This window comes from Schistocerca nitens, chromosome 3 (genome assembly GCF_023898315.1).
Source record: "Schistocerca nitens isolate TAMUIC-IGC-003100 chromosome 3, iqSchNite1.1, whole genome shotgun sequence".
In the NCBI taxonomy this organism is placed as follows: Eukaryota; Metazoa; Arthropoda; class Insecta; order Orthoptera; family Acrididae; genus Schistocerca; species Schistocerca nitens.
The window spans coordinates 282,113,996-282,140,543 of record NC_064616.1 but is presented as its reverse complement, the minus strand read 5'-3'; the positions used below and the strand labels follow the sequence as shown (position 1 = coordinate 282,140,543).

The window sequence follows — 26,548 nt, the reverse complement described above, 5'->3', positions numbered from 1 at the left end:
TTTCAAACGGGTAGTAGTTAGTCACAAGGCTGTGCCTTGAAATGCCACGGAGCTCTATGTAGCAGAGGTTTGGGAGCATGGCTTCCTAGGGCTCTGGTGTTTCAGCCTAAGGATGTCCTACCAACCTGCAAACAATATCCATGTTTCACTGCTTACATCAAAAGGGAATGAACAGAGTTTCTGAAACTTCGGTATTGAATCCCTGTCTTTGTATATCTCTCTTATGTTTTGGTGCATCATTAATGAACATTTAGTATTATTGTTCTGATAGTGTTTCAGATAGTCTTTTATTTCTGCCATTGACTGCTCAATGCACCATTGGAATAAGTTTGCAGGTGTATCACCGGAGTGCGCTAGAGTGTGGTACCGTAAGTATCACCACCTAGTGAGAGTTCCGTGAATGATTAGAGGAAAAGACACACAAAATATACCCTGTGCGCGAAATGTGCCATGTTACTTTAGTTTTCTTGCTTGCTGACTGTAGTAATGTGTGCTATTAGCAAGTTTCTTTTGTTGGTCTATTATGCATGAATTTAATGAGTGTTATGTTCTTGCAAATAACAGCAGTGTGCTAAGAGTTAGAATACAACACAGTCTGAATTCAGTGTGCCATTTATCAGATAAAATTTTGGAACGTGCTATTAGGATGGAAGTGAAGAAACTTGGTGCGCCCAGACTGGATGCAAGCATCAATCAAGGAAAAAAAAAAAAAAAAAAAAAACAGTGTAACTCCAGGCAAAGTATACATGCAATTTCAACAGAGCAGTGTACAAGGGAGTACCAAAAAAGAAAAAAAAGTTGGAACTATTTTTTAAAAGCTGTATATTTTCAAATTGTTTACAAACAACCTTATCCTTTTCAAAATACTCTCCATTACAAATAATACATTTGTCGCACTGGTGCTTCCACGTTTTTTTGCAGTCATCTGTAGAAATGGCTGACAACTCCTCCCTCGTTTTTTCTTGACTCCTTCAGTGTTGTCAAATCAATTTCCTTTCATGCCCCTTTTCATGCGTAGAAATAAGAAAAAGTCGCACGGAGTGAGGTCAGGCAAGTAAGGTGGATGGGACAGCGGAACCAAGCAGATTTTAGCCAAAAACTGTGTAACAGAGATGGCTGTGTGTGTGTGTGTGTGTGTGTGTGTGTGTGTGTGTGTGTGTGTGTGTGTGTGTGTGAGCAGGTGCATTGTTGTGGTGGAAGAACCAGTCTCCTGTCTGCCACAAATTGGGTCTTTTTTGATGAATATTGTTGCCCAGTCTTCTTAAAACTTCCAAATTGGCTGTCGACAGTCTGTGAACACAACCTTTAAAATGTTGTCAATATTTTCGTCAATTTGGACAGATGATGGGTGTCCAGAACAAGGTTTGCAATCAGTCAACATGTTGCCACTTTTAAATTCAGCAAACCGCTTGTACACTTGAGTTTTTCCCATGGTGTCATCTGGGTAAGCTGTTTTCAGCATTAAAACAGTTTCAGCAGAATTTTTACTGAGAAGAAAACAAAATTTCACAGCTGCACCTTGTTCATTAAAATTATCATAAAAAATTAAACGAGGACAAAACAGTGGTAGCAAGAACAGTCACTGCTGTTGAACAGAACAAGCCATGTCACCAACACAGGTGGCACTGAACTGGCAATGAGTTGCGCTATACACGCGTAGTGGTAAAAATGCTTACTACATAAGCTCCGCCCACGGCAATGTTATTCTGGTTTTGTGTGTGTGTTGTGTGTGTGTGTGTGTGTGTGTAAGGGGGGGGGGTTGTACTCTTCTATACAATACAGCTGAGTGATTGTGTGCGCTTTATCACTTAAAATGCATATATTTGTAATACACAAGTATAAATACAGTGTGTAAATTACCATGGCAGTTGCTCAGGTTGTTAATGTCAGTCAGTCACAGCACAAGATCCATGACATCATGGAAACATCACTCTTTGATCACATGAACTCATAAACACTGCCATTTGAGCACACAAAACATTAAACATGTGAAGTTTAGGAATGACAATACCAAAACCATTAAGCGTGTAGTGAAGCTTACACACACCGCATTAAAGATCTCTCCAAAGAACATTTTTAGTATGATTTGTTGTGGTAAACTGTCAGGAAATGTAACGTTAAGGGATAAATTAAATTAGCTTCCTAAAGGTTTTATGTTGGAGTTAGATTTTGAGATTACTTAGTAGTGGATAGAAAGAAGGTACAGTATGTAAGTGTTCGGCTAGTGTGTGACATTGCCCCCCCCCACCCCCCCCTCCCCGTTTGAAGTCGTGGTTGTGGTGACAAACGACAAGTTGCACCTGATATTAACTAACAGAAATGTTATTTAATAGTGACTGAATTTTGTAGACATTGCCATGAAAAGTAGTTCGAAAAGTTTCTATGTTATATACAATTCTGTTTATACAAGTGACTGAAATGACGACACTACAACCACGTGTGAGGTCACGTGACATCCCTTGCTCGCTTAAATAATACAGTTCAATCTGTTGCCACAACATGTATTTGGCATTCACATTTGTTGTCCTAGCCAACTCACTACCAGATACTCATTTCAGCCTATCTTAGATTGGGTTATGCTACAGATCGATCTGTCACCACAACCAGATCTACAAATTTCAGTCTAACACCCAATGTATGTCCTCACTGAAGCAACTCTTATTGAGTCAAAATTCATCTTGATGCAAGATCTTCGGCTGTTCAGAATTATTGTTTCAGATCTTTCTCCAAAGAATCAAGCCTTGTCCAGTGTCCACATTTTCTTGAGATTTCTCACTGTTTACTTTGAGATTGTTCACTGAAGTAGGATTCGCAATTGTAAAAACATCATGCTCGCAGTTACTGCAACAACAGACCATGGGCGTTTGAAGGTGATGCTTTGTATGCTCCCGATAAATTTACAGTGTTCCGTAAATACATCAGCAGTGGGATATTGTGGGAAAGAAAAGATACTGATTTAACACACATGCCAAGTGAAACACAAAAGGAAAATAAATCAAACAATTCCAGTGTGAAAATGAAGGGACAAGCTTTGAAGTGGCTGAGAAGGAGAAAAACAACTGTGAATATGTGGCTCAAAGGGGTATCGAAATGTTTTTATAAGCCAACATTCTGCTACATAAACTAGAAAATGAAGATTTTCTGCAGTATGCAAACGAATTCATTGAAGGTAAGCTAGAATTACTGATAGTAAACAGCATGATAATTCAGATTGTTGTTTTCAGCTTGCCACTGTATGTTTAATGAATTAATAAATTTTGTTAGTACAGATTCAGATTAAATTATTTTTAAACTGAATGGTAACAGTAGGATGATTTTGTTTAAGGTGCTGGTCCCATGTGTCAAGACAATGAGGACAACTGTTGTGCCTTAAGTACAAAAGCAACAAAAGATGAAATGATGCAGCAGCTAGCTGCCAGTGCTGTCGTGGTAGCTGATGAGACCACTGACAAGATGTTGTTGTGTTTTTGCAGTTAGTGAAGACATATGAGGCATAGAATGAACAAAACCTTTTTGTTGCTAGTGTACAGATTCTCAACAAAAACTCAACACAGTGTGTTCATGCAATATTCTGTGTTTTGCAGAACTATAACATTTAGTATGACAATGTAAATCTGTTACTATGACAGTGCAAGGTACACGAACAACTGTGTCAACTCTTTTTAAAACAATTATAGGAGACCATTTGAGCTGTGTTCAGTATTGGACACACAAGCTGCATATGATTGTAAATGTTTCTTCATAGGAACTTCTCAAGTGGAACACTGCAGTAGCTAAATGAAAGGGTGCTTTCCTTAATACTAAGAAGGGAAAGCATTTATATCTGCAGGTTTCAAAGAAGTGGAGAGAGTCAAAGGCAGTTCCTCTTCAAGTGTTAATGTTTTGGAACTCTTGGCTTTCCACAGTCACTTAAATGACAGATTATTTCCACACTGATGATATGCAGAAGTTCTATTGATTATCTTAATCCACATTTCGGTGATGACATAAATTCAATTCTTGTGGAGGCCTCGTTTATTTAGGAATATGCATATGGTTTTATGAAAATAAGTGCAGACTTAGTCTTCAAAGTATAGTATTGTCCACGAATTAAGTTCAAAATTAAAACAGCTGGAAAAATCTGTTATTGTGGCAGATGAAGTTTTTTGGTGAAGAAACCAACAAGATTATGAATAATGTAAAGAAACATATACTTGAGGTGGAGATGGGAGAAATACTTAAAAACACCGGATTATTCCTACAAACAAAGCTGTCTGTGCTCATGGCTACAGATTGCATGCAAATTTTTATTCTCAGTTTCATTCATAGGGCAGTAATCACAATTTCTGTCAGTGCTGACATGGCCAAGTGTCTGTCAGGTATACGTGGTGCAACAGCTCTTAACAATATAGATATTCTGAAGGGATACAGATCCCGTCAGAATATACTTGAACAGCAGCTTTTAGCGGGAAATATGGACGTCGTGAAGTATCTGCAGTCAACTACACTCAACAACCCACAGTTAGCTGCTGTTGGGTTGAAGGCAGTTCGGATTCCATGTTCCAACATAGACACTGAGTGGTTATTTTCCCAATATATTGAAGTAGTGACAAATTAGAGGCATATCTCTCAGAAGAGAACTTGGAACTGATGACACTTGTTTCGTAGGAAAAACTTTACTTGTTATATAGTTAAAAAGAGTCATTTTTCCTTTCAGCAAATCAACACGTTCAATGTAAATATATATTTTTCAGACAAAAAATGTGAATAAATTTAATGTTTAAAATAATGTAATTGAGGGGTATATTTTCATTTTCAACGTAGTACTAAAAAACAATGAAATGAGACAAAAATAAGGAACAGGCGTGAGAAATACACATTGAGAAAAATCAGCAAAAATGACAAAAATAACACATAAGTTGGCTATAAAATAAAACAGATTTTTCCCTGACCTGTCACCTAAATAATTTTTGTGTGTGGCATGAAGAATATGTTGTGTCTATCACTTGAAGTGGACATCTGTTAGAGATTGTCACAGCTTAAAATATAACAGAATTTAGAATTCTTTAATTGTAAGAGATTTTGTTCCGTCTCTATTATATTATGGGTGCTGCACTCAAAATTGACAAATAATGCTTAGCTGACTTATAATGCCAGATGCCAAACCAGAAAGCATAGCACAGATTTTTATCTGTATATGATGATGATGATGATGATTGTGATGATTTATGATGATGATAATTTAAGAAACTTATCGATGTTACATACATCCTGATTCAAAAATGGTGATATTTAAACTGTAAAGTAAATTCTCTTCAAATCCCAGTCTGTAAGTGGCCACCTACTTCTAACAAATATCCAGATCGCAAAGCAAATTCCTGACATACCCCGTTGGTACAAGTATGACAGTATTCATCACAACCTTTGAAAGAACATCATGATATAAGCACTTTCATTATACAGGGTGATTCAAAGAAACATTTACAAATGGACATGGGACATCAGGCATACAACAAGGCTCAATAATCACGTACAAATCGTGGGTCGTAAAGGCCATCTGTGGCTACTAAATGGCATTGCAGGCAGCAGCAACCAGCCAAGACACAAGTAGCAACAGAGAAGTAACTGATTTTGTGACATTTTACAACTTCCTAACAAGGAACAAATTGTATATTTTCATCTGTGTGCTTTGGTATTTTAGTTTTGTCAGTTTCCACATGTTAATGTAATATTTAATAGACAAAGTTCTTACATTTTCGTTTGTGTTGGAAAGTAAACCGATTTTGTGACATATTACTAGTTTCTAATTAGGAGCGAGTTATTTAGTCTCAACTGAGTGCGTTGGTAGTCCAGTTTTTTAATCTGTGCGGATTAATCTAATTTCTTAGACAGGGTTCTTCCGTTTTTTTTTTTTTCAGTGTCTGCTGTAGAGTTTTGCAGCACATCGCTCTTCCGTTTGTCAGCGTAGTGTAGTTTTCCATAGCCTTAAGTATGGATTGGGACTGCGATTGCTGCGTATGGATGCGAGCCAAGTTGGCGAACTTCGCTCTGAGCTCAAGGCTGTGACGGCTTTAGATACACAGCCTGAACCTGCAGTGGATGGGCATCACTGTTGTGGGCTGACCATGGGGATCCAGTGGACGTCCAGCACTCCTGAGTCCTCCAATCAGTTCACACTGGTGGCCATCCCAGTTACTCTTTGCACTGAGGTTGGCCCCTCACTTGTGGTTGAGTGGGAGGTCGCCTCTAGGCATGGCAGGTGGCAAAAGACAACCCAGGAGGCCACACTTAAGGCGTCCACGATTAGTCTTACAAACAGTTTCCATGTGCTGTCTGTGGCTGACATGTCGTAGCTGTGTTGGGAAGGTACTAGAGCTCCAAGCGCTAATAGAAAGCACTGATGCTCAAATTGTTATATGCACTGAAAGCTGGCTAAAGCCAGAGATAAGTTCAGCTGAAATTGTTGTGAAGAACCTAACTGTGTTTTGAAAAGATAGGCTAAACACAGGTGGCAGTGACATGTTTGTTGCTGTTAGAAGTAGTTTATCTTGTTGCGAAATTGAAGTAGATGGTTCTAGGGAGTTAGTATGGGCAACCCGAATAAAATAATAGTAGGATCTTTTTACCGACCTCCCAACTCAGGTGATACAGTTGCTAAAAGGTTCAAAAATAACTTCAGTTTAATTTTAACCATGTACCCAACTCATAACATCATCCAAAATTGTGCTTGGTCCATTCTCTGAAAATTATTTCAAGCAGTTAGTTCATGAGCTCACGCGAATAGTAAACAGTTGTGAAAACACACTTGACCTCCTAGCAACAAATAACCATTAGCTAATAACGAGTATCAAAATGGATACAGGGATTAGTGAACAGAGGGTTGTCATAGTGAGATTGAATATTGTAATCCCCAAATCCTCCAAAAATAAACGAAAAATATACCTATTCAAAAAAGCAGCTAAAAATTTGACTCCTCCCTGGGAGACAATCTCCACTCCTTCCAAATTAACAGTGTAAGTGTAGACCAGATGTGGCTTGAATTCAGAGAAATAGTATCGACAGCAATTGAGAGATTTATACCAAATAAATTAATAAACGATGGAGCTGATTCTCCTTGGTACCCAAAACAGGTCAGAACACTGTTGCAGAAAAAAAAAAAAAAAAAAAAAAAAAAAAAAAAAGCATGCCAAATTTAAACAAACGCAATACATCCAAGTTTGGCGATCTTTTACAGGGGCTTGAAATTTAGCGCGGACATCACTGCAAGATGCTTATAAGTTTCCACAACGAAACTTTTTCTCAAAATCTGGAGGAAAATCCAGAGAGATTCTGGTCATGTGTAAAGTATGCTAGTGGCAAGACACTGTCAATGCCCTCTCTGCACGATAGCAATGGAAATACTATTTACAAATGTGCTGGAAAAGCAGAGTTGCTAAACACAACATTCTGAAATTCCTTTACCGAAGAAGACAAAGGTAAATATTCCAGAATTTGCATCAAGAACAGCTTCCACCATGAGTAACTTACGAGGGGACCTTCTGGAAGGTGCATTGAGTTATGAGCTCCCACTTTGCCTGCTTATAGTGTGGGTAGGCACCTAACACACCCTAAAATTGTAGGTGCCTATGTGGCCACATTTTTGAAATATTGCCTGATAAAGTTTGGGCAGCTCTTTATATACAGAAAAGTTTCACTGTTGGGTCAAGTGAGCAAGTAGCAGAGTGGCAAGCAAGCGATACTCCCTTCCAGACGACCCTGGTTCGAGACCCGTCTATGCTACTTTGTATGCTTGTAATTCTTGTTAATTAATTCCTTGCAGAATTTTCATGATTAATTATAAATTAAAACAGGCATTTGAAAAAAAAAAAGTATCATAGACGGGTCTCAAACCAGTGTCGCCTGGACGGTAGTATTGCTCGCTTGCCACTTGGGCTACTCGCTCACTTGACACAACAGTGAAACTTTTCTGTATATAAAGAGCTGCCCAAACTTTATCAGGCAATATTTCAAAAACAAGGCCGCATTGGCACCTACAATTTTAGTGTGTGATAGGTGCCTATCCACACTATAAGCAGGCGAAGCGGGAGCTCATAACTCGATGCACCTCCCAGAAGGTCCCCTCGTTAGAAGTAGATATCCTCGGAGTAGTGAAGTAACTTAAAATCAATTAACAAAAGCAAGTCTTTGCATCCAGACTGTATACCAATTAGGTTCCTTTCAGAGTATGCTGATCCAATAGCTCCATACGTAACTGTCATATACAACAGCTTGCTCAACGAAAGATCTGTACCCAAAGACTGGAAAGTTGCATTAGTCACCAGTATTCAAGGAAGGTGGTAGGAGTAATCCACTAAGTTACAGGTCCATATCATTAACATCAATATGCAATATTTTGGAATGTATATTGTGTTCAAACATTATGAATGACTTCGAAGAGAACGGTCTATTGACAAACAGTCAACACTGATTCAGAAAACATTGTTCTTCTGAAACACAACTGGCTTTTCTCGCACACTAAGTGTTGAATGCTATTGACAGGGGATTTCAAATTGATTCTGTATTTACAGATTTCCAGAAGGCTTTTGACACTACCACACAAATGGCTTGTAGTGAAATTGCGCGCTTATAGAATATTGTCTGTTCTGGATTTGTGATTTCCTGTTGGAGAGGTCACAGTTCATAGTAATTGATGGAAACTCATCGAGTAAAACAGAAGTGATTTCTGGCATTCCCCAAGGTAGTGTTGGAGGCCCTCTGCTGTTACTTATCTATATAAACAATTTAAGACACAATCTGAGCAGCTGTCTAAGGTTGTTTGCAGATGATGCTGCTGTTTATTGGCTAGTAAAGTCATCAGAAGATCAAAACAAATTGTAAAATGACTTAGAAAAGATTTCTGTATGGTGCGAAAATTGGCAGTTGACTCTAAATAATGAAAAGTGTTAGTGCTAAAAGGAACCCGTTAAACTTCGGTTACACAATAAATCAGTCAAATGTAATGGTGCTAAATCCAACTAAATACCTAGGAAGTATAATTACAAACAACTTGAATTGGAAAGAACACACACAAAATACTGTGGGAATGGAAACCAAAGACTGCATGTTCCTGGCAGAACACTTAGAAAGAGTAACAGATGTACATAAGAGACTGACTTATACTACAATTGTCCATCTTCTTTTATGGAGTACTGCTGTGTGGTGTGGGATCCTTACCAGATAGGATTAACAGAGTACACAGAGAAAGTTCAGAGAAGGGCAGCACATTTCATATTATTGCGAAATAGGGGGAGAATGTCACTGAAATGATACAGGGTTTGTGGTGGATATAATTAAAACAAAGGCATTTTTCATTGCGGTGAAATCTTCTCACGAAATTTCAATCACCAACTTTCTCCTCAGAATGCATCAAAATTTTGTTGGTGCCGACCTACATATGGAGAAACGATCATCATAATAAAATAAGGGAAAACGGAGCATGATAGGAAAGATATAGATGTTCGGTTTTTCCACGTGCTTTCAGAGATTAATAATAGGGAAGTATTGTGTAGGCGTTTGATGAACCTTCGAGGCACTTACGTGTGATTTGCAGAATATGTCACTGTAGATGTAGATTTAATCAGAATGCTACAAATGGATGTGCATTACAGGAGATAGTCAACGTTTTAGCCAGATGCATTGAGACACCCCTGACATTGACACTACATTGAATGGCGCACTCTCTCAGAGGTACCTGGTGTATCTCGAAGACATTGTGCTACCACGACAATCCTGCCCACTAGATCCTCCGGCGATGTAACAGTTGTTTCATACATAAGTCTCTTTGGGTACCTCCACAGGAAAAAATCAATTGGGTCTGGTTGGGTGATCGTGATGGCCATGCAACTGGCCCACTGTGACCAATCCAGCAGCCAGGAAATGTCGCCTGCAGATGTTGTCACTTGTCTGCTGAAATCCGTGGGGGCTCTGTCATGCAGAAATCGAATGCGGTGACAAATAGGCGTGGGAACATGATTCAGCATGGTCGGCAGGACCTTTTGTAGGAATACGAGATACGTGTGACCATAAAGTCTGTCCGGGAGATTTTATGGCCCAATTACACAGTCCGTGATGATGCCGGCCTACATGGTAAGGGTAAATTCGCATTGCGAGGCATGCATATGTGCAGCATGTTGGTTCACGTCCACCCTTGTGTGCAGGTTGTGAATGTTCAACACAACCTAGAGTGAGAATGCCACTTCATCGGTGATGAGGACACTATGAAGATTCGATCTGCAGCGGATTCTTGCAGAAACCACTGTGCAAATCTCATGTGCTCGCTGCTGTCCCCTGGTTGCAGTTCATAGGTGCGTTGAAAATGAGACAGATGTGGTCCTTCATTGTGTACAGTGCACCAATTGGAGGACTTGGGGATATCAGTGGCGCAGCATACACTTCATGTACTTGTTGATGGCGCATGCTCCACCCTTTCCAGAAGGCTTTTTTCGGTCCTGTCCGTCTGTGTTTTTTGTTGGTGACCAGCATCTGGCTTGTGCACATGGAACAAGCCGGTTTCACACAATCGGTGATGTGGGGTGGCGAATAATTTGAGGCACAACACCTTTCTATCAGGATATTTCGCATGATACAATTGTGCGGCTTCTCGTCCATTGCAATGCATTTCAGCCATTTTGTGGTGCATGTAGCTAGCTAGCCATATTGCTCCCAACCCTTCTATGGCATGAATGGTGGTGGTCTTGTGCTCCACCCATGTTTGTATCTAAAAACCCTCTCATGACCATAGCACCCTTTTGTGGCATTTGCGACCTCTGGTTCCTATGTGATTACTGATTCTTGCTGTGTGTCCAATGTGCCATGACAGTTTGTAAACATTGTATTGAATCACCCTGTATATTTCAAGTAAAGCGAATAACTGCATGCTAATGTACATGTTCCAGAAATCACTTCAATTAACATGTTGATTTTTGTGTATGGAAAAAAGTCTCATGTAATGAAAAGTGCACCGATATTTTTTAAGAGGTCATCACTCGCGTTATTCGCAAGCGCACGTGTGTGTGTGTGTGTGTGTGTGTGTGTGTGTGTGTGTTTTGGTTGAGGACTCTTTGGATGAAGGCTCAGCATGCCATTTCCCATTTCTGTTTGTCTGTCTGCTGCTCAATGACTCTCATTTAATCACATATATATTTTGATTCTGTCCTGCATTGTATGTTTGTACCTGAAGTACCTTGCTACATACCATTTCCTCCCGTTACTGTGTCCTACCTACAGTTGCAATACTTTGTTCATTGTAAGGTTAATACAGAAGTAAACATTGCACTGTGTATTTCTCGAAATTTGTTGTGACCTCATTGGTGTGTCTGTTTCGTTAAATGTACATGATGCCTTGTGGAGTACACTTGGGTACAGTTAGTGCAATCTTGTTGTGCTACAGCCACACAGCTCGTTTGTCGCCTTGTTGGCACATTTCTGTATTTACAGACATACTCTGCAAGCCATCAAACAGTGTGTGGCGAAGGCTATCCTGTAGTGTTAATAGTCCTTTCCTGTTCCACCCACAGAGAGAGGAAAAAATGACTTTGTCTATGCTTCCCTACGAACCGTAATTTCTCATATCTTATCTTTGAGGTCCTTATGTGAAATACAAGTTAGCAGCAGTAGGATCATTCAGCAGTCAACTTCAAATGCTGGTTCTCTATATTTTCTCGATAGCATTTCTCGAAAACAACGTCTCCTCTAATTCAGGGTTCTCATTTGAGTTCTCAAATCATCTCTATAATATCTGTATGTCTATTGAACCTACCAGAACACTTAAGCAATACTCAGGAGTAGGTCGCACTAGCGTCCTACATGAGGTCTCCTTCATAGGTGAACCACACTTCCCTAAAATTCTCTCAATAAACTGAAGTTGTCCATTCACCTGCCCTACCACAGTCCTCATAATGCTTGTTCCATTTCATACTGCTTTAGAGCATTGCATTCAGATATTTAAATGCCAAGGCCACTATCAATGCTGTGTCTGAGCATTACAGGTTTGTTTTCCTACTCGTCCACATTAACTTATATTTTCTACATTTATGGCCAGCTGTCATTCATCACACCATCTAGAAATTTTGTCGAAGTCATCCTCATGCAGTCACTTAACTTCAATACATTCCCATTCACCATGGCATCATCAGCAAACAACCACAGGTTGCCCACCCGGTCCACTAGTTCATTCGTGTGGACAGAAAATAATAGTGGTCCTATCAGACTTCCCTGGGGCACTTCTTACAATTCCCTTGTCTCTGATGAACACTGACCATCTACGACAACGTACTGGGTCCTATTACTTATGAAGTCTTTAAGAGCCACTTGCATATCTGAAAACCTATTCTGTGTGCACGTACCTTAGTTAACAGTGTGCAGTGGGGCTCTATGTCAAATACTTTAATGTGCAGCTGCGCTGAACTCCCCATAGCTGGAATCTGCAGCACACTAGGATTAGGCTATAAGTTGCAGCATTAACGCAGTGCTACAGCTGAACAATAAAACATCAAATTCTGTTTATATGAGATTTGTGAACAGGTTAACTTCAAAATTCACTTAGTGCAATTTGAAGAACGATGAAATAATGCACAGTAAAACTCTGTAATATGCTGCACATGAGATCAAGTGGAAAGTGAAAGTTACGAGAGAGTATGAGCAGCAGAAAAGCCTGTTGCAAACCTACAATATTCCATCTGCATGAGATAGCTCTGATGTAAAAGTATATTGCTGATATATCAAAATTAGACTGTTTACCTGTGTTCCATTTTTCTTCCAATGCACCTAATACACTCATCACAAAATCTCCAGTAAACTTGAATGATGTTTCCGAAATCTGCTGTACTGGTAGCAAAGGATAATATTTTCAAAAAATCTGGAAATATTAACCACGATCTGTTCTTCACTGCTTTTTAATGGTTTTCCATGCTTTTTTTTCCCTTACATAACACAAAGCAACTTCACTAATTTCCACAGCATGTACAAATGATAAGACCACATGAGCTAGAGAGGTAGCGACTGTCCAATGAAATTTAAAACAAGAACTACACAAGTTAAACATTTAACATGGTGATTGACCAAAACAGTAAATAATGCAATACTTTAGCTCATGTCGTTGAATAATTCACATTAGAATAAGAACAAAATAACTAATATGTAAGTAGGGCCCATTTTCAGTGGCATCACAATACCTGGTGTGGGTAGACTGAGCCTGACCATCAGTACAAAGCCACGGAGCATGTTGAGTAGACATTTGTTTACATTAGATTTAAACATGATGAGCAAAATTAGTGATCACAGCCGGTGTTGTTAAAGGGAGGAGTGGGAGTATCACATCAGGGAAGGGTGTTGCAAATCATTAAGCTGGTGCGGAACTTGTAGGTGTGCATGCAGCAGAGAATGAAAGCAGAGGAGGAAGTGACTTGGAGAGATACTGAGGAGGATGTTTTATGGAATAGTTTTATCAGGTTATCATTTTGTGAAGGAACAGGAAATGGCGATAGTACTTACCTTCCATAAATATATGTTTAAAACAATATACTTGGATTTGACATACCACATATACCAATTCCTGAAAATTGTGCTAATCACAAACGTTATTTTTATCTTTCGCACTAGTAAACACAGACTCTGTGAGCCATTGTACAGTGAATCAGTAGAGTACAGCTTACCAATGTTAGCAACTTTGTCCTATTTCATTTGCATATGGAGTGAGGGAAATTTACTGCCTCAGTACACACTGATCTCTTCTGTCTCTAACGACCTCATTGTTGATGGGTTGTTAAAACCCAGTCATCCTTCTTCTCATATCCTATTGTTGTGGTCCATACATTCAATACACATGAAACAACAGAATGCACAATTGTATTCTAACACAAGTTCACTACGTTTATCTGACAAGGTTTTACAACCTCAGTGTTGCTTTTTCCTCCAAAGCTTTTCATTGAAATTAGTGTAGCATCTCTTTTAAGCTTTTGTATAAGGTACACTGGCCTTTTATGGTTCTAGCAAAACGTGATTTCGTTCAGTATCTATTATGCAACCTAGTTGATAAAGTCTGGAGCAGTACTTTAGAATTGGTCAGAAATCAGTTATTCTGACAACAGACTTTCAGCTATATCTGGGTGATATGGTCTGAGACAGCTGGGAAAACTACAGTAATATTTTCATGTGGGGAAAAAAATTCCCCAAGAGTTTTTCATTGTTCCAGTTTTCAGTTAAATTTGTATAATTTTGATTGACGAGAATTCATGGTCTAACAAAGAATTTTACTTTAGGCCACTACTGCAGAATCGTACTGCAGCAATGAAACAAATGAGAGAATAACACCAAAATAGAATGAAGTTGCAAAGAAAATGCACCATTTACAACAACAAAACATGGTGGACACACAGGCATCTGCCGGCAGCAAAGTGTGTCAAAGGCTTTAGGACAAAGACTATGCAATACTTCATAACAACAAACTGCTTTTGGTGAACATGACGTCACAACTGTTTACATTTATAACAGGTTGTGGGCAAATATTGGGAATGATGGTTTTCAAATTAAATTTCCTGTTACGCAGTATGAGTTACGTTACGTGTGAGAATGTGCAATGAATTTCTTAAGTCGCGGTGCATTTGACTCTCATTCAAAACTTAGCACTTTGAGTACCAGCCACATAGAAAAACTTCGGACCCTGATGACCAGCCATTTATGCCATTTTTAAAATTATAGTGGTACATTTGTGTTTGATACACTGATCAGCCAGAACATTATGACCACCTGCCTCATAACTGGTATGTGCAACTTTGGCACAGGTGACAGCCGTGATGTGTCTTGGCATGGAAGCAATGAGGCCATGGTAGGTCACTGAGGGGGGAGTTGACAGCGCATCTCCACACATAAGTCACCTGATTCCATACATTCCGGGGAGGGAGCCAATGAGCCCTGACACCATGTTCAATCAAATCTAGATGTGTTCAATCGGGTTCAGATCTGGTAAGTTGGAGGTCCAGCACATCAATTGGAACTCACTACAGTGTTTCTCGCACCACTCAATCTTACTCCTGGCTTTGTAATTGGCGCATTTTCTTGTTGAAAAATGCCACTGCCATTGGGAAACATGATCGCCATAAAGAGTTGTATGTAGTCTGCAACCAGTACATGATACTCCTTGGCATCATGGTGCATTGCACGAGCTCCAATGGACCTGTGGATGCCTATGTGAATTGTCCCCAGAACATAATGGAGCCGCTGCCAGGTTGTCTGCACCCCACAGTATAGGTGTCTAGGAGCAATTCCCCTGGAAGATGATGGATTCGCAACCTCCCATCAGCATAGTATTTCGAACACCCGACAAGTCGTGCAGTTTTCTAAATGCTCACAACAAGCCTATGGGTCATCACAGTCTGCCCCCAGTCAAACTCAGATAGATTGGGCATCTTCCCCACGCGTACTGATATTGCATATGGTATGTGTGTGTGTCTGAATAGCAGTCATTCCTCACCAGGTGATGCTGCTATCTCCTGGATGGGTTTATATTGATACTAGGTCAATCGTCATAATGTTGTGGCTGATCAGTGTATGTAATCACGTGACATGAGCTAGGATTGCCTGAAAAAAGTGCATCCTAATCTTGATTTCAGTGTTTCAGAAGCTACCATGCAGTATTTGGTGGAATGTATATTTATACTTTTGTAATGCGAAAATATACAGTGTACTTGTTGCTGCGCGTCAAAGTTTTGGTTGTTTTTTGCTGGGTTTCAGTTCCTAAAGTGCCGGGAAGTTTTACGCTGCTGTACAAAGCATTTACCGTTCAAAGGATTGGTAGGTTTTGCAGCTCCAAGGGAAAGTATGTTGTCACTTAACATGGAAAATTGTAGTTTCATGCAGGAAAAATTGTGTTTAAATTAGGAAATCCGGGAATATTTTTTGTGTTGTCTGCGTGTATGAAATCAAATTGTGTGAGAGAACAGCCAGTGATGGAACAGGATAACATCACTATTGAGCAGAATGTAACGGCTATAAAAGTTGAGTCACAGGGAGCAAATATATATTATAATCATTGCTTAAGTATTGTAGAAAGTATAGGGACAAACACACTAAGAGAAAAATGAGAGCAGTATGTTGAAAACTTAACTTTCTACAATACTGTCTTACCTTAGAAACAAAAATAGTCCAACAAATCACAGTTCAGATTTCAGAAGAGTCGCTCTGTTGTGCATGCCATTTATGTCTTCACTCAACAAATTTTACAAGCATTAAATAACTGAATGCCACCACCTAGTATTTTCTGCAACCTATCTAAAGCATGTGACTGTGTGAATCACAATATTCTCCTAGATATATTGAAGTTTTATGGGATTGATACTTTAGCCAACCGTTGGATAATGTCAGATGTAAGCCAAAGAATGCAGAAAGTTGTACTTACAAGGGAACCTCCCCACCGTACCCCCCTCAGATTTAGTTATAAGCTGGCACAGTGGATCGGCCTTGAGAAACTGAACACAGATCAATCGAGAAAACAGGAAGAAGTTGTGTGGAACTATGAAAAAAATAAGCAAAATATACAAACTGAGTAGTCCATGCGCAAGATAAGCAACATCAAGTACATTTTTGGGTTAGTAGTGCCGTGGTCCCGTGGTTAGCGTGAGCAGCTGCTGAACGATAGGTCCTTGGTTCAAATCTTCCCTCGAGTGAGAAGTTTAATTTTTTATTTTGAGACAATTATCAAAGTTCAGGTACTCACACATAATCAACTTCGCTCTCCAAAATTCCAGTTCATGTTCAGATTTGCTTGGACATATGCAGGATTTGACGGTCTACACACGGAAGAATTTGAAAATGTTAAAAACATATGTTTTGACAGAGCACAGGGAAAACTGTGCGACTGTGAAACTGTTGCATTTATTTGTTACAGTTTATGTGACAAACTCTTATGTTTTCATCACTTTTTTGGGAGTGATTATGACATCCACAAGAAAACCTAAGTCGGGCAAGGTAGAAGAATCTTTTCACCCATTCGCCAAGTGTACAAGTTAGGTGGGTCGACAACATATTCCTATCATGTGATGCACATGCCGTCACCAGTGTCGTATAGAATATATCAGAGGTGTTTTCCTGTGGAGGAATTGGTTGACCTATGACCTTGCGATCAAATGTTTTCGGTTCCCATTGGAGACGCACGTCCTTTCGTCTACTAATCGCATGGTTTTGCGGTGCGGTCGCAAAATACGGACACTAAACTTATTACAGTGAACAGAGACGTCAATGAACGAACGGACAGATCATAACTTTGCGAAAATAAAGAAGGTAAAATTTTCTCTCATGGGAAGACTTGAACCCAGGACCTTTCGTTCCGCAGTTGCTCATGCTAACCACAGGACCACGGCGCAACTGAGCCCACAATGTACTTAATGTTGCCTATCTGGCGCATGGACTACTCAGTTTGTATATTTTGCTTATTTTTTTCATAGTTCCACACAACTTCTTCCTGTTTTCTCGATTTATCTGTGTTCAGTTTTTCAAGGCCTATCCACTGTGCCAACTTATAACTAAATCTGAGGGGGGGTGCGATGGGGAGGTTCCCTTGTTAGTAATCCAGCCAGTGTGGTTTGGGGGACATTATTCAGACTGGGGACAAAGCATATATGGGGTTCTCCAAGTCTCAGTCTTAGGTCCACTAATGGTCCTCATATATTTAAACATTCTTTTTGCAGATGACACTAGTATTGTAATCAGTCAAAGCATACATACAGCAACAGAAGATATGTTAAACAATGTTCTTAAAAGTATCATTGACTGATTTTCTGGGAATGGTCTTGCCCTCCATTTTGAAAAGGTACAACATATTGAGTTCTGCATAAGCAGGGGAACCATGCTAGTAATAAGTGTAACACATGGCAATGAAATAATAAATAGGGTGGAAACTTCAGAATTCTTAGGTGTCAATGTTGATGAGAATTTAAACTGGAAAAAGACACATTTTGGAATTCGTAAAATAACTTGGCTCGGGCACATTTGAACCTACAATCATTGTAAATCTTGGGGCAAGACAGATCAGTAAGTTCACATATTTTGTATATTTGGAATAATGAATTATACAAATGTGTGGTGTCTGTTCTTTCGGACATGTTCGCAGCTGTGATACATATTATTAAATTGTAGGTGACGGAGGGGTGGGGGGTGGGGGGTCACAGAAAGGAGAGAACAGAAACAGTGCATTTATATAATTTATTCTCCTCAATGGGATATGAATCCAGCATCTTCACTGCGAATGAAATATCACATTTGACCTCCTATGGGAATCTCAAAGTAGTAAACAAAGAGGACATAGACAGAGACTGTGGACAGGTGGTGCTGGATGGGAATGTGGGTTTTCTGAGTGGCGTACCAAGATAGCCCATGTAATTGCGATAAACACTGTGTCTGGGTGGCACAATGGTTAATGCAACTGCCTAATAAGCAGGAGAAATTGGGCACAGATTCCAGTCTGACACGCATTTTTGCTCGTCGCCACTGAATCCGCATAAAGTCCGAATGCAGCTGACATTCCTTCCCTCTCCTTCCTCTCCCATCCCCCCCATCAGCTTCAGTTTTCATAAAATAGAATAATTTTTTTCGGTAACTCACCTTTATGAAACTAAAGTGTGCGTTGCTCAAAAATGTGGTGTGAGAATAATATGGGGTGCTCACCCACGATGATCTTGCAAATATTTTTTAAGGAATTGGACATACAGACTACTGCTTTACTTGCATATTTATTCCCTCATGAAGTCTGTTGTAAATAATCTACCACAGTTGAAAAGAAAATTAAAATTTGAAAATAAACCCAAAAAGTATCTCCTCAACAACTCCTCTTGTTCTGCAGAATTATTTCTGTTATTGTATGTGTACAAGTTGGTGGGTCGGAATAATCAACTCCAGTCTTCATATTTGATATTAGTACTAACAATAATTTAAAAAAGACGTATAAATGTTCAATTTGCAGTAATATTTACAAATTAATTTGCAATGTGAATGTAATATGACTCATTGCACATTGTTATGATTTATCAAGCAAATGGTCCATGGAACATGAAATTAACTTGCACACGGTTTACTTACAGATGCACTCCACTTTCCCAGGAGCCTTTCAACAAATCTAAATATTATGTTTGCCTTCCCGTTTTTTGAAACATATTTCTTAGGTGTGTGCCACTCATATGACTTGTTGAAATGATTCAGAATTCAGGAGAAAAGGATTTTTAATGTATCTACTACATCCCTTTAGTGGTATTACAAATGAGTAAAATAAGAATGAACTCTTGACATTTAGTTGTACATATTATAACAGTCCTGGCGAAGTGTGGCTCAAGAACCATTCTCCTCCAGCGAGCAGCAGCTGCCCCCCACCCTCGCCGCCCCAGCACTAATTGTGCGGTAACATCAGCAACCCAACACAGCCATGCCCACCAATTGCAGAGATGAACATCAGTCCTTGGGGATCATGAGCCCTACTTACTCTCCATACAAAAGAGTCACAAGATGTAAGCTATTAAAACATAAATTTTAAACAATGTAAGTTTACACTGAAATCCAGTAATATCTGCAAACATATGAGAAATAGTGCATTTCTTTCTGTGCAGCTGTAGGTTCAGAAAATTTCACCGATTTGCAAAATTTGTTAGAAATGTTAATTCTGATTTTTAAAAAATGAGTCCTTACGTTTATTTTAAAATTCTGTAGCATCTAATTTCACATCTTTATTTAAAAACTTGAAACATTCTATTCTAAGTTGGGTGGGGTGGGGTGGGGCGGGGTGGGGGGAGGGGGGCATTTGCTCAACCGATGAATTTCGGAATGGAGTAATACATTTCTATATTCTAAATCAACTTCTTCCAAAAATTGTGTAAATTTTCAAGAGATGGTGATTGTTTTCCTCCGCCTATTACTTTTGCTTTTCATTGCCTTCATTGTGGACAGCACTCTGAGGCTTTTCTCAATTTGTGCTTCTTGGTGAACAGTACAATGAAAAGTTAAACAATTTGTTCTATATCTTTTGACCAAGAAAGCGATGTTCGCTGCACAATGTAGCTATTGTGCCGCTGGTACAAATTGCAGAGTATCTTCTAAAACTACCAATTTTTTGAACACTCCTTTTAACTGCACTAAAAATATCCAAACATGGTATTCTGGAACCAAAGTGAATACCTCTTCGTCTTAAAAAAAAAAGTTGTCCAATATTAGGCAAATAAAAGTAGAAAACCAAGATACGTTCGATCAGCACTCTCTTTTGCGTACCAAAAATAATACTGAAAGTTTGCAGTTAAATTGTTTAATATATTTTTAATGTTATCATCCATATAAAGAATTTGATTTTTTAGTGATATGTGTCAAAGCATCATAGTGACAGAATGTTTTTACCATTTCTGTTGCACATTCTCTCACGAGTATGCCACCGCTGTAGCAATTGTGATTGTCTGAAAATTTTAAGCATACCATACACGATACAGCTAAACTCTTTTCTTAAGGGTTTAGTGGTTCAGACAACTCCTGTATTTGTTTTTTTAACTTGTTCACTAAAGCCTATCGTTTATCATGTGAGTAATACCCATGTGTTGCTTCATATAGTGAAAAGAAATGTTTTGACTTGAGAATTTTTTACGTATTAAACATTAAGATTTTTCATCCAAATTGTGTGCAAAAAAATACTTACTCTACTCTTCACAGAAAAGACAATTTTCAGTATTCTTCCTTTAGACATTCCCAAGAACTGCAGTAGAGATATTGAGAGGTAGTGCAATATTAAGAAACGAGAGTGGAGCAAGTGGACCATTGAGTCAGTTATGCCTGTTCATAGTCCAGGAATGAGTGAATATGCAGGAGTTGCTTTGAGTAAATAATCAAAGGGATGCTGCCTCCCTTGATTGCTTACAGACAAGCGAACTGTAGTCTGCAGAGAAGCTGTGATGGCACCATGCAAGTAGAGTTTGAGGGGGAAGCACATGGTAGAGGAGAAAGTCTCGCAAGACATGCTTTGCCATAATTATATTATAACCTAGACAAGAGAGAAATTTTTCAACACATGTGAAAAATAAACACAGGTTTACACCCAAACAGGAGGAGCATTTTTTATAAATTCAAATTCTACGACACAAATTAAGAGCAACGTGACTGAAAGTGACATTTCAGTGAGCTTTCTGGTTGTGTTATGATGGCCATTAAATATTAAGGATGTGGGTAGTTTAATATAAACACTAAAAAACTGGTGGCAATTAGGAATGGTGTTGTTGCTATGCCAGTAATAGTTGAAGGTAAGATATTTAGATGCTGCACTGAGTGGGGTAACACAGTGGTTAGCACACTGTGGACTCTCAAAATTATCGGGTGGTCTGTGATTTAGGTTTTCCGGGATTTCCCTAAATTACTCGGTTCTTTTGAAAGGGTATAGCTGGTTTCCTTTGCCATCCCACCTTGATCCAACTTTGTGCTCCTTCTCTAATGACCTCGACACTAATGGGATGTTAAACACTTATCTTACTTACTTACTTACTTACTTACTTACTTACTTTAGTTACCACAATCAGATCAGAATCTAGATGTAGGTACAAAAGTACAAATTGTTATTCCCTAAACTCACACATTTATTGTGTTAATGATCAGCAGTATGGAAATATTTTTTTGCTTTGCCAACAGAATTTCAGCAGTAGTAGTGTGTTGACTTGCAACAAAGTTTATCTGTTATGTTTCAGAGTTTATTTACTGTGCATCACACAGAATACTTATGATATACTTTTTCGAGTTTAGCTTGCATTATTAGGTTAGCGGCATCTTCAGCTTCTCAAACAGTGTACTGTGATATTTCATCTGACTCTTACTGGCTTAATATTTTGAATTTTGATATTAGTTTTTAACTTACATATCTTATGTCTGAATGTATCATTTGCATATTTATTCATATTTCCTTCCTCTTAATCAGCTTATCCACTGTGCCTCATGTTGCGAGCCATACCACAGATTCTGCCTTGAAGATGGCCTTCGTGATCCAAACATAAAAGCGTTTGGCGGCACCTCACTGTCAAACTGGGTGTGTCAACGCTGCACGGTGTGTTCAGTGTGTGGTAATGGGCAAGGACAGCAGCTCAGCTGCCAGCGTTGCCATCGTACTTACCATACAGATTGCCTGAGTGGTCGACGACTCCACAGTGCCGATAGACCATGGGTAAGTACTATTGTATATACATACAAACTAAACTTGCTGGTACAAATGAATATTAAACTTCAGGACCTTGCACACTTCTGTTTAGCATTTGCCATTAAATTCAGACTGTACAAGTTAAAGGCGAGTTGGTAGTGGTGGTGATGGAGGGAAAATGTGAGAAGGAACTATAAAGTGAAACTCAGAAACTTAAAAAAGATTTAATTTGTCTGGATAAAATAAACACTGGTTAGATAACTAGTAGGATGTGTATTTCAGGCAAGTTAAAACTTCAATTTGGAAGAAAATGAAACTTTTTATTGTCTTGAGGTTGAAGCACTTCTGTCTATGTTTGCTTACAAACAAATTTGGTGTTGGAGGGGGTTCTCCATGAGGTAAACATTTTTTTTTTCTTCTATTACCAAAGCAGCAGCATCAGTGGGCTCTTATTCTCTTTCTTGTTACCACATGCTGTGGTTTTCTTGGTTTTTTATGTTTTGCATTATGGTTTTCCTTTCACAGTCTCATTTTTTTTTTCTGGGTTTCCCTGTTGCCTTCATTGTGAAAAACTGCACTATTTAACTTTCACTGTCACTGTTTACAGACTTTGGACTCCCTCCAAAAACGAATTTGTATTGTCATTTTATGGTAAATATAGAAGGTGTTAGGTAAAAGGACACAACGAACAACTAATGGCATTGACAAGTGAATGTAGAGGTAATTTACAAGACATAGAAACTGTATCAAGGAAGAACTGAAGGGAGAAATGTACAAAAAATACTTGAGATAGTGATTACTTCTGAATATTGACAAATAGTTATTCCGTTGAAACACACATTATTTCAGGTACAAGATATGTTCACTGGCCAGGATTTTAAAATTGTTGGTTTACACATAAGATACTCTCTTTGATGTTTATAGTGATTTTCAGCCATTTGGAACTGGAACCATTCACACTATTTCTCTGTTGATAGGCAGAGACTAAGGAGGAGTTTGTACAACCGTTATGAATTACAATTAACTTACTTTGAGCTCTTATTTTTGGACGTGACAACAACTGAGGAACCAGCGCATTATGCAAAACATTTAATGCACTATGGGTTCTACACGTGTTCCTGTGCACACACATTTTCCCTCAACCCAATCCACTTGGGCTGTGCTTAGCCATAGTGAGTGGCAGGGCACTGCCAAATTGGGCATCAAAACAGACTATGAACGTGGGACTGTACACCTGAATACTTCCATCAGCAGTATAGGTATTCTCAGAAACTATAAGATTAACTGGGCCAGCCCATTTACCTATTGTGCTACTACAGCATCATTGATGGGAGGGTTCTCGTAGTTATTGGGAACATCATTCTTAGCAGAAATTGATGAAAGAGAACTACCTACCTACTAATTGTTTTAGCTGGGGCATCTTGTAGAGAGCTGTGCTTCCATTGAGAGTGTGATAGCTGTTATTTTAAGGTATCTTGATCTTCATAACAGAATTTCACACTTTCAGAATTTTTATTATTTTTAGATGTGAGCTTTATATCTGTGACCACATCTTCTTTCTCATTGTCCCTAGATATAAATGTCTGCACATACACTACAGTGATTCTTCTAAAAAAAAAAAAGTTCAAGGAAAGAGAAATCATTTACTAGAAAGAGCTTTTTGCACATACCCTTGTGAGACAAAAGACATACTGTAGGCATGCTGAAACAAAGACTTACGCAGGTACCGACTGCCAACTACCGACTGATAGTCAGTTGTATATATCAAAACAAGAACTTCTTGAATGTTCTAGAAGCTGTATTGTTCAAATTAATGATTATAGTGACATTCGGCTTGGGTATTATTAACAATTTTATGTTAACTTATGTTTCTTCTCTCTTGCAAAAATCAAAAGTATAAAATAATTGTAAAAGTTATTTTATAAAGTTGTAAAATAGAAATTTTGGGTTTACAAAATATGTTCCACATTTAAAGGGCAGTATTTAACTGCACAGCACAATTTAAAGATCTCCTTTTTATATCACATCACAGTGTGTAAGCGTGAAACTTGGCTCAAAGGTGCCTAGGGCCTTCCTCTGTAATGGTGCAAAACGTGGCGCTCTGTGACGTCACCTTCAGGTTCATTGACAGTTCTAACTGCAAGGTGTTGACAAATGTGAGAAAAAAAGGCCAGAACTCAGAAGTTCATGTAAGGTGTAAGTTGGGTTAATGATCCTCTTGCCCACATTTCACACTTTCTTTTGATGCCTCTGCAATGAAGGTTAGAACTGCGATTCCTAGTGTTTAAAACATGTCATTTTCATATGAGTGGCCAAGGAAAGCATTTCACACACACCACTGCTCAGAATTGACCTGAAAAGGCTTCAGGGGATGGTATAAAAGGTGTCAAAGAAACCATCTCTTCCTCTGGGACATTGATTCCCACATGTTTTACAGTCAAAAACGACAGTTCGCAGTGTGATGAGCAACAGGACAACGTCCGTGACAACGTTTTGTACTGCTAACACCTCCTGGATGGTTCAACACTTCTTTGCTTTGGAGTGTCATGAGACGGCAATCAATTTTTGCTGTTGAGTACAGGGCAGAACCGCTAGAGACCATTCATTCCTGTCTGACAAAATGTGAATGTGATCCAAAGCAGCAAAGGATGTTTATACTTTTCGGTCCTCATGTTTCACACCTTTCTATGGCATGATCATGGGAGGGGGGGAGGGGGACACGGATATTGTTATATGTTTGAATAAAATGGCAGGTTGTCCCTCTACACTCCCCATCCTCAGTTTGGCGACAGCCTTGGTGCCTGTGGTATAGGCAACCCTTTTGACACAATTATATCTCACATGTGGCCAGCAAATGCCAGTGTAGTGGTGTAGTGCAACTCACCTGTTAGGTTTTGATGGACAAGGAAATCATTTTCATTGCAAAGAAAGATGTTGTTGTTGTTGTTGTTGTTGTTGTTGTGGTCTTCAGTCCTGAGACTGGTTTGATGCAGCTCTCCATGCTACTCTATCCTGTGCAAGCTTCTTCATCTCCCAGTACCTACTGCAACCTACATTCTTCGGAATCTGCTTAGTGTATTCATCTCTTGGTCTCCCCCTACGATTTTTACCCTCCACACTGCCCTCCAATACTAAATTGGTGATCCCTTGATGCCGCAGAATATGCCCTACCAACCGATCCCTTCTTCTGGTCAAGTTGTGCCACAAACTTCTCTTCTCCCCAATCCTATTCAGTACCTCCTCATTAGTTATGTGATCTACCCACATAGATACACATTCCTATTTCAATGATTTATCTATTGGTTACAATGAATATTCAGAAACAGGTGATACCAACTCTGGTAGTAATAACAGCTTGGCATCGGCGACAACCACTGTGGGTCACAGAATTGATGCAGTCATGGGGGATGTTGGTCCAGATGTTTTGTAAGGCATTGGTCAATTTCCCACCTTTTCCTGGTTGGAGATGCATGTGCCTTAGCCTTCATTTCATGTATTCCCACACACTTTCAATTGGATTTAAGTCGGGGCGGATGGCCACTCCCCAACCTGAATGACATATGGCTCCTCTGTCTCATCCCGCTAGCGCTCTACACTCAGTGCTGGAGGTGGCTCAGCAAAAAGGGCATTTTCTCGTTAAGTCTGGTGCCTCCGCAAACTGTGATAGGCCTGCCATGAATTGCAGTGTGTTGGGAAATGACATTCGACTGATTTATTGCTTCCTCATCATGATTGCCAAACATCGGTCCTGCAGTCATGACCTTCTGTGGAGAAATGTGACTCACCCATGAATAGCATCTAATGCCTCAACGCTCCATACGCCACTGAATGTGTTGTTTGGCAAACTCCAACCTGACCAGGACATCACATTGTAAGGCCTGTCTCCTGATAACATTGCAGCACTCTGGACACCACACGCTGAGAGACGCCAAACATGTCCACAATATAACACTGTAACCTACCATCTCCAGACAGAGCAACAGCTTGGATAACTCCAGCTGAAGAAAGTTGTCTCCATAACACATTTCTGTAAAACACAATAAACATTCTAAGTCCTTTGTGCTGAAGTGAGCCAGAGTGTAAGGAACACTTTTAACATTTTTTTATTCCCAGATTTCATACAATGCACTGAAAAGAATGATTTTTGTCCATCAAAGCAAAATAGCTTGGTTGCACACTTCTCTGCACTAGCATTTGCTGGCTGCATACGAATTGTTATGTTTGTGGAAAGTGTTACCTATACTGCTAGTGCTTTGATATCACTAAATGGCCTCTCACCATACAGGTACATGTTAAATGTGGTCAGTGGTACACATGTGGCACCAAGGCTGTTGCTGAACTGGGGGATTATAGGGGGACCGTTTGCCATTTTATTCAACCATATAGCAATGT

The 26,548-nt window shown here is 39.3% G+C and overlaps 1 protein-coding gene across 1 annotated transcript in view; it reads left to right on the top strand.

Annotated features, from left to right (window-relative positions):
• The window catches only part of LOC126248247 (histone-lysine N-methyltransferase trithorax), a 205,915-nt gene that overhangs the window by 101,338 nt on the left and 78,029 nt on the right, over positions 1 to 26,548 (top strand). Inside the window, exon 9 of the mRNA XM_049949096.1 lies at positions 21,941 to 22,183. Within this exon, the coding sequence (XP_049805053.1) occupies positions 21,941 to 22,183 (243 nt within the window). The remainder of the gene's footprint in view (positions 1 to 21,940; positions 22,184 to 26,548) is intronic.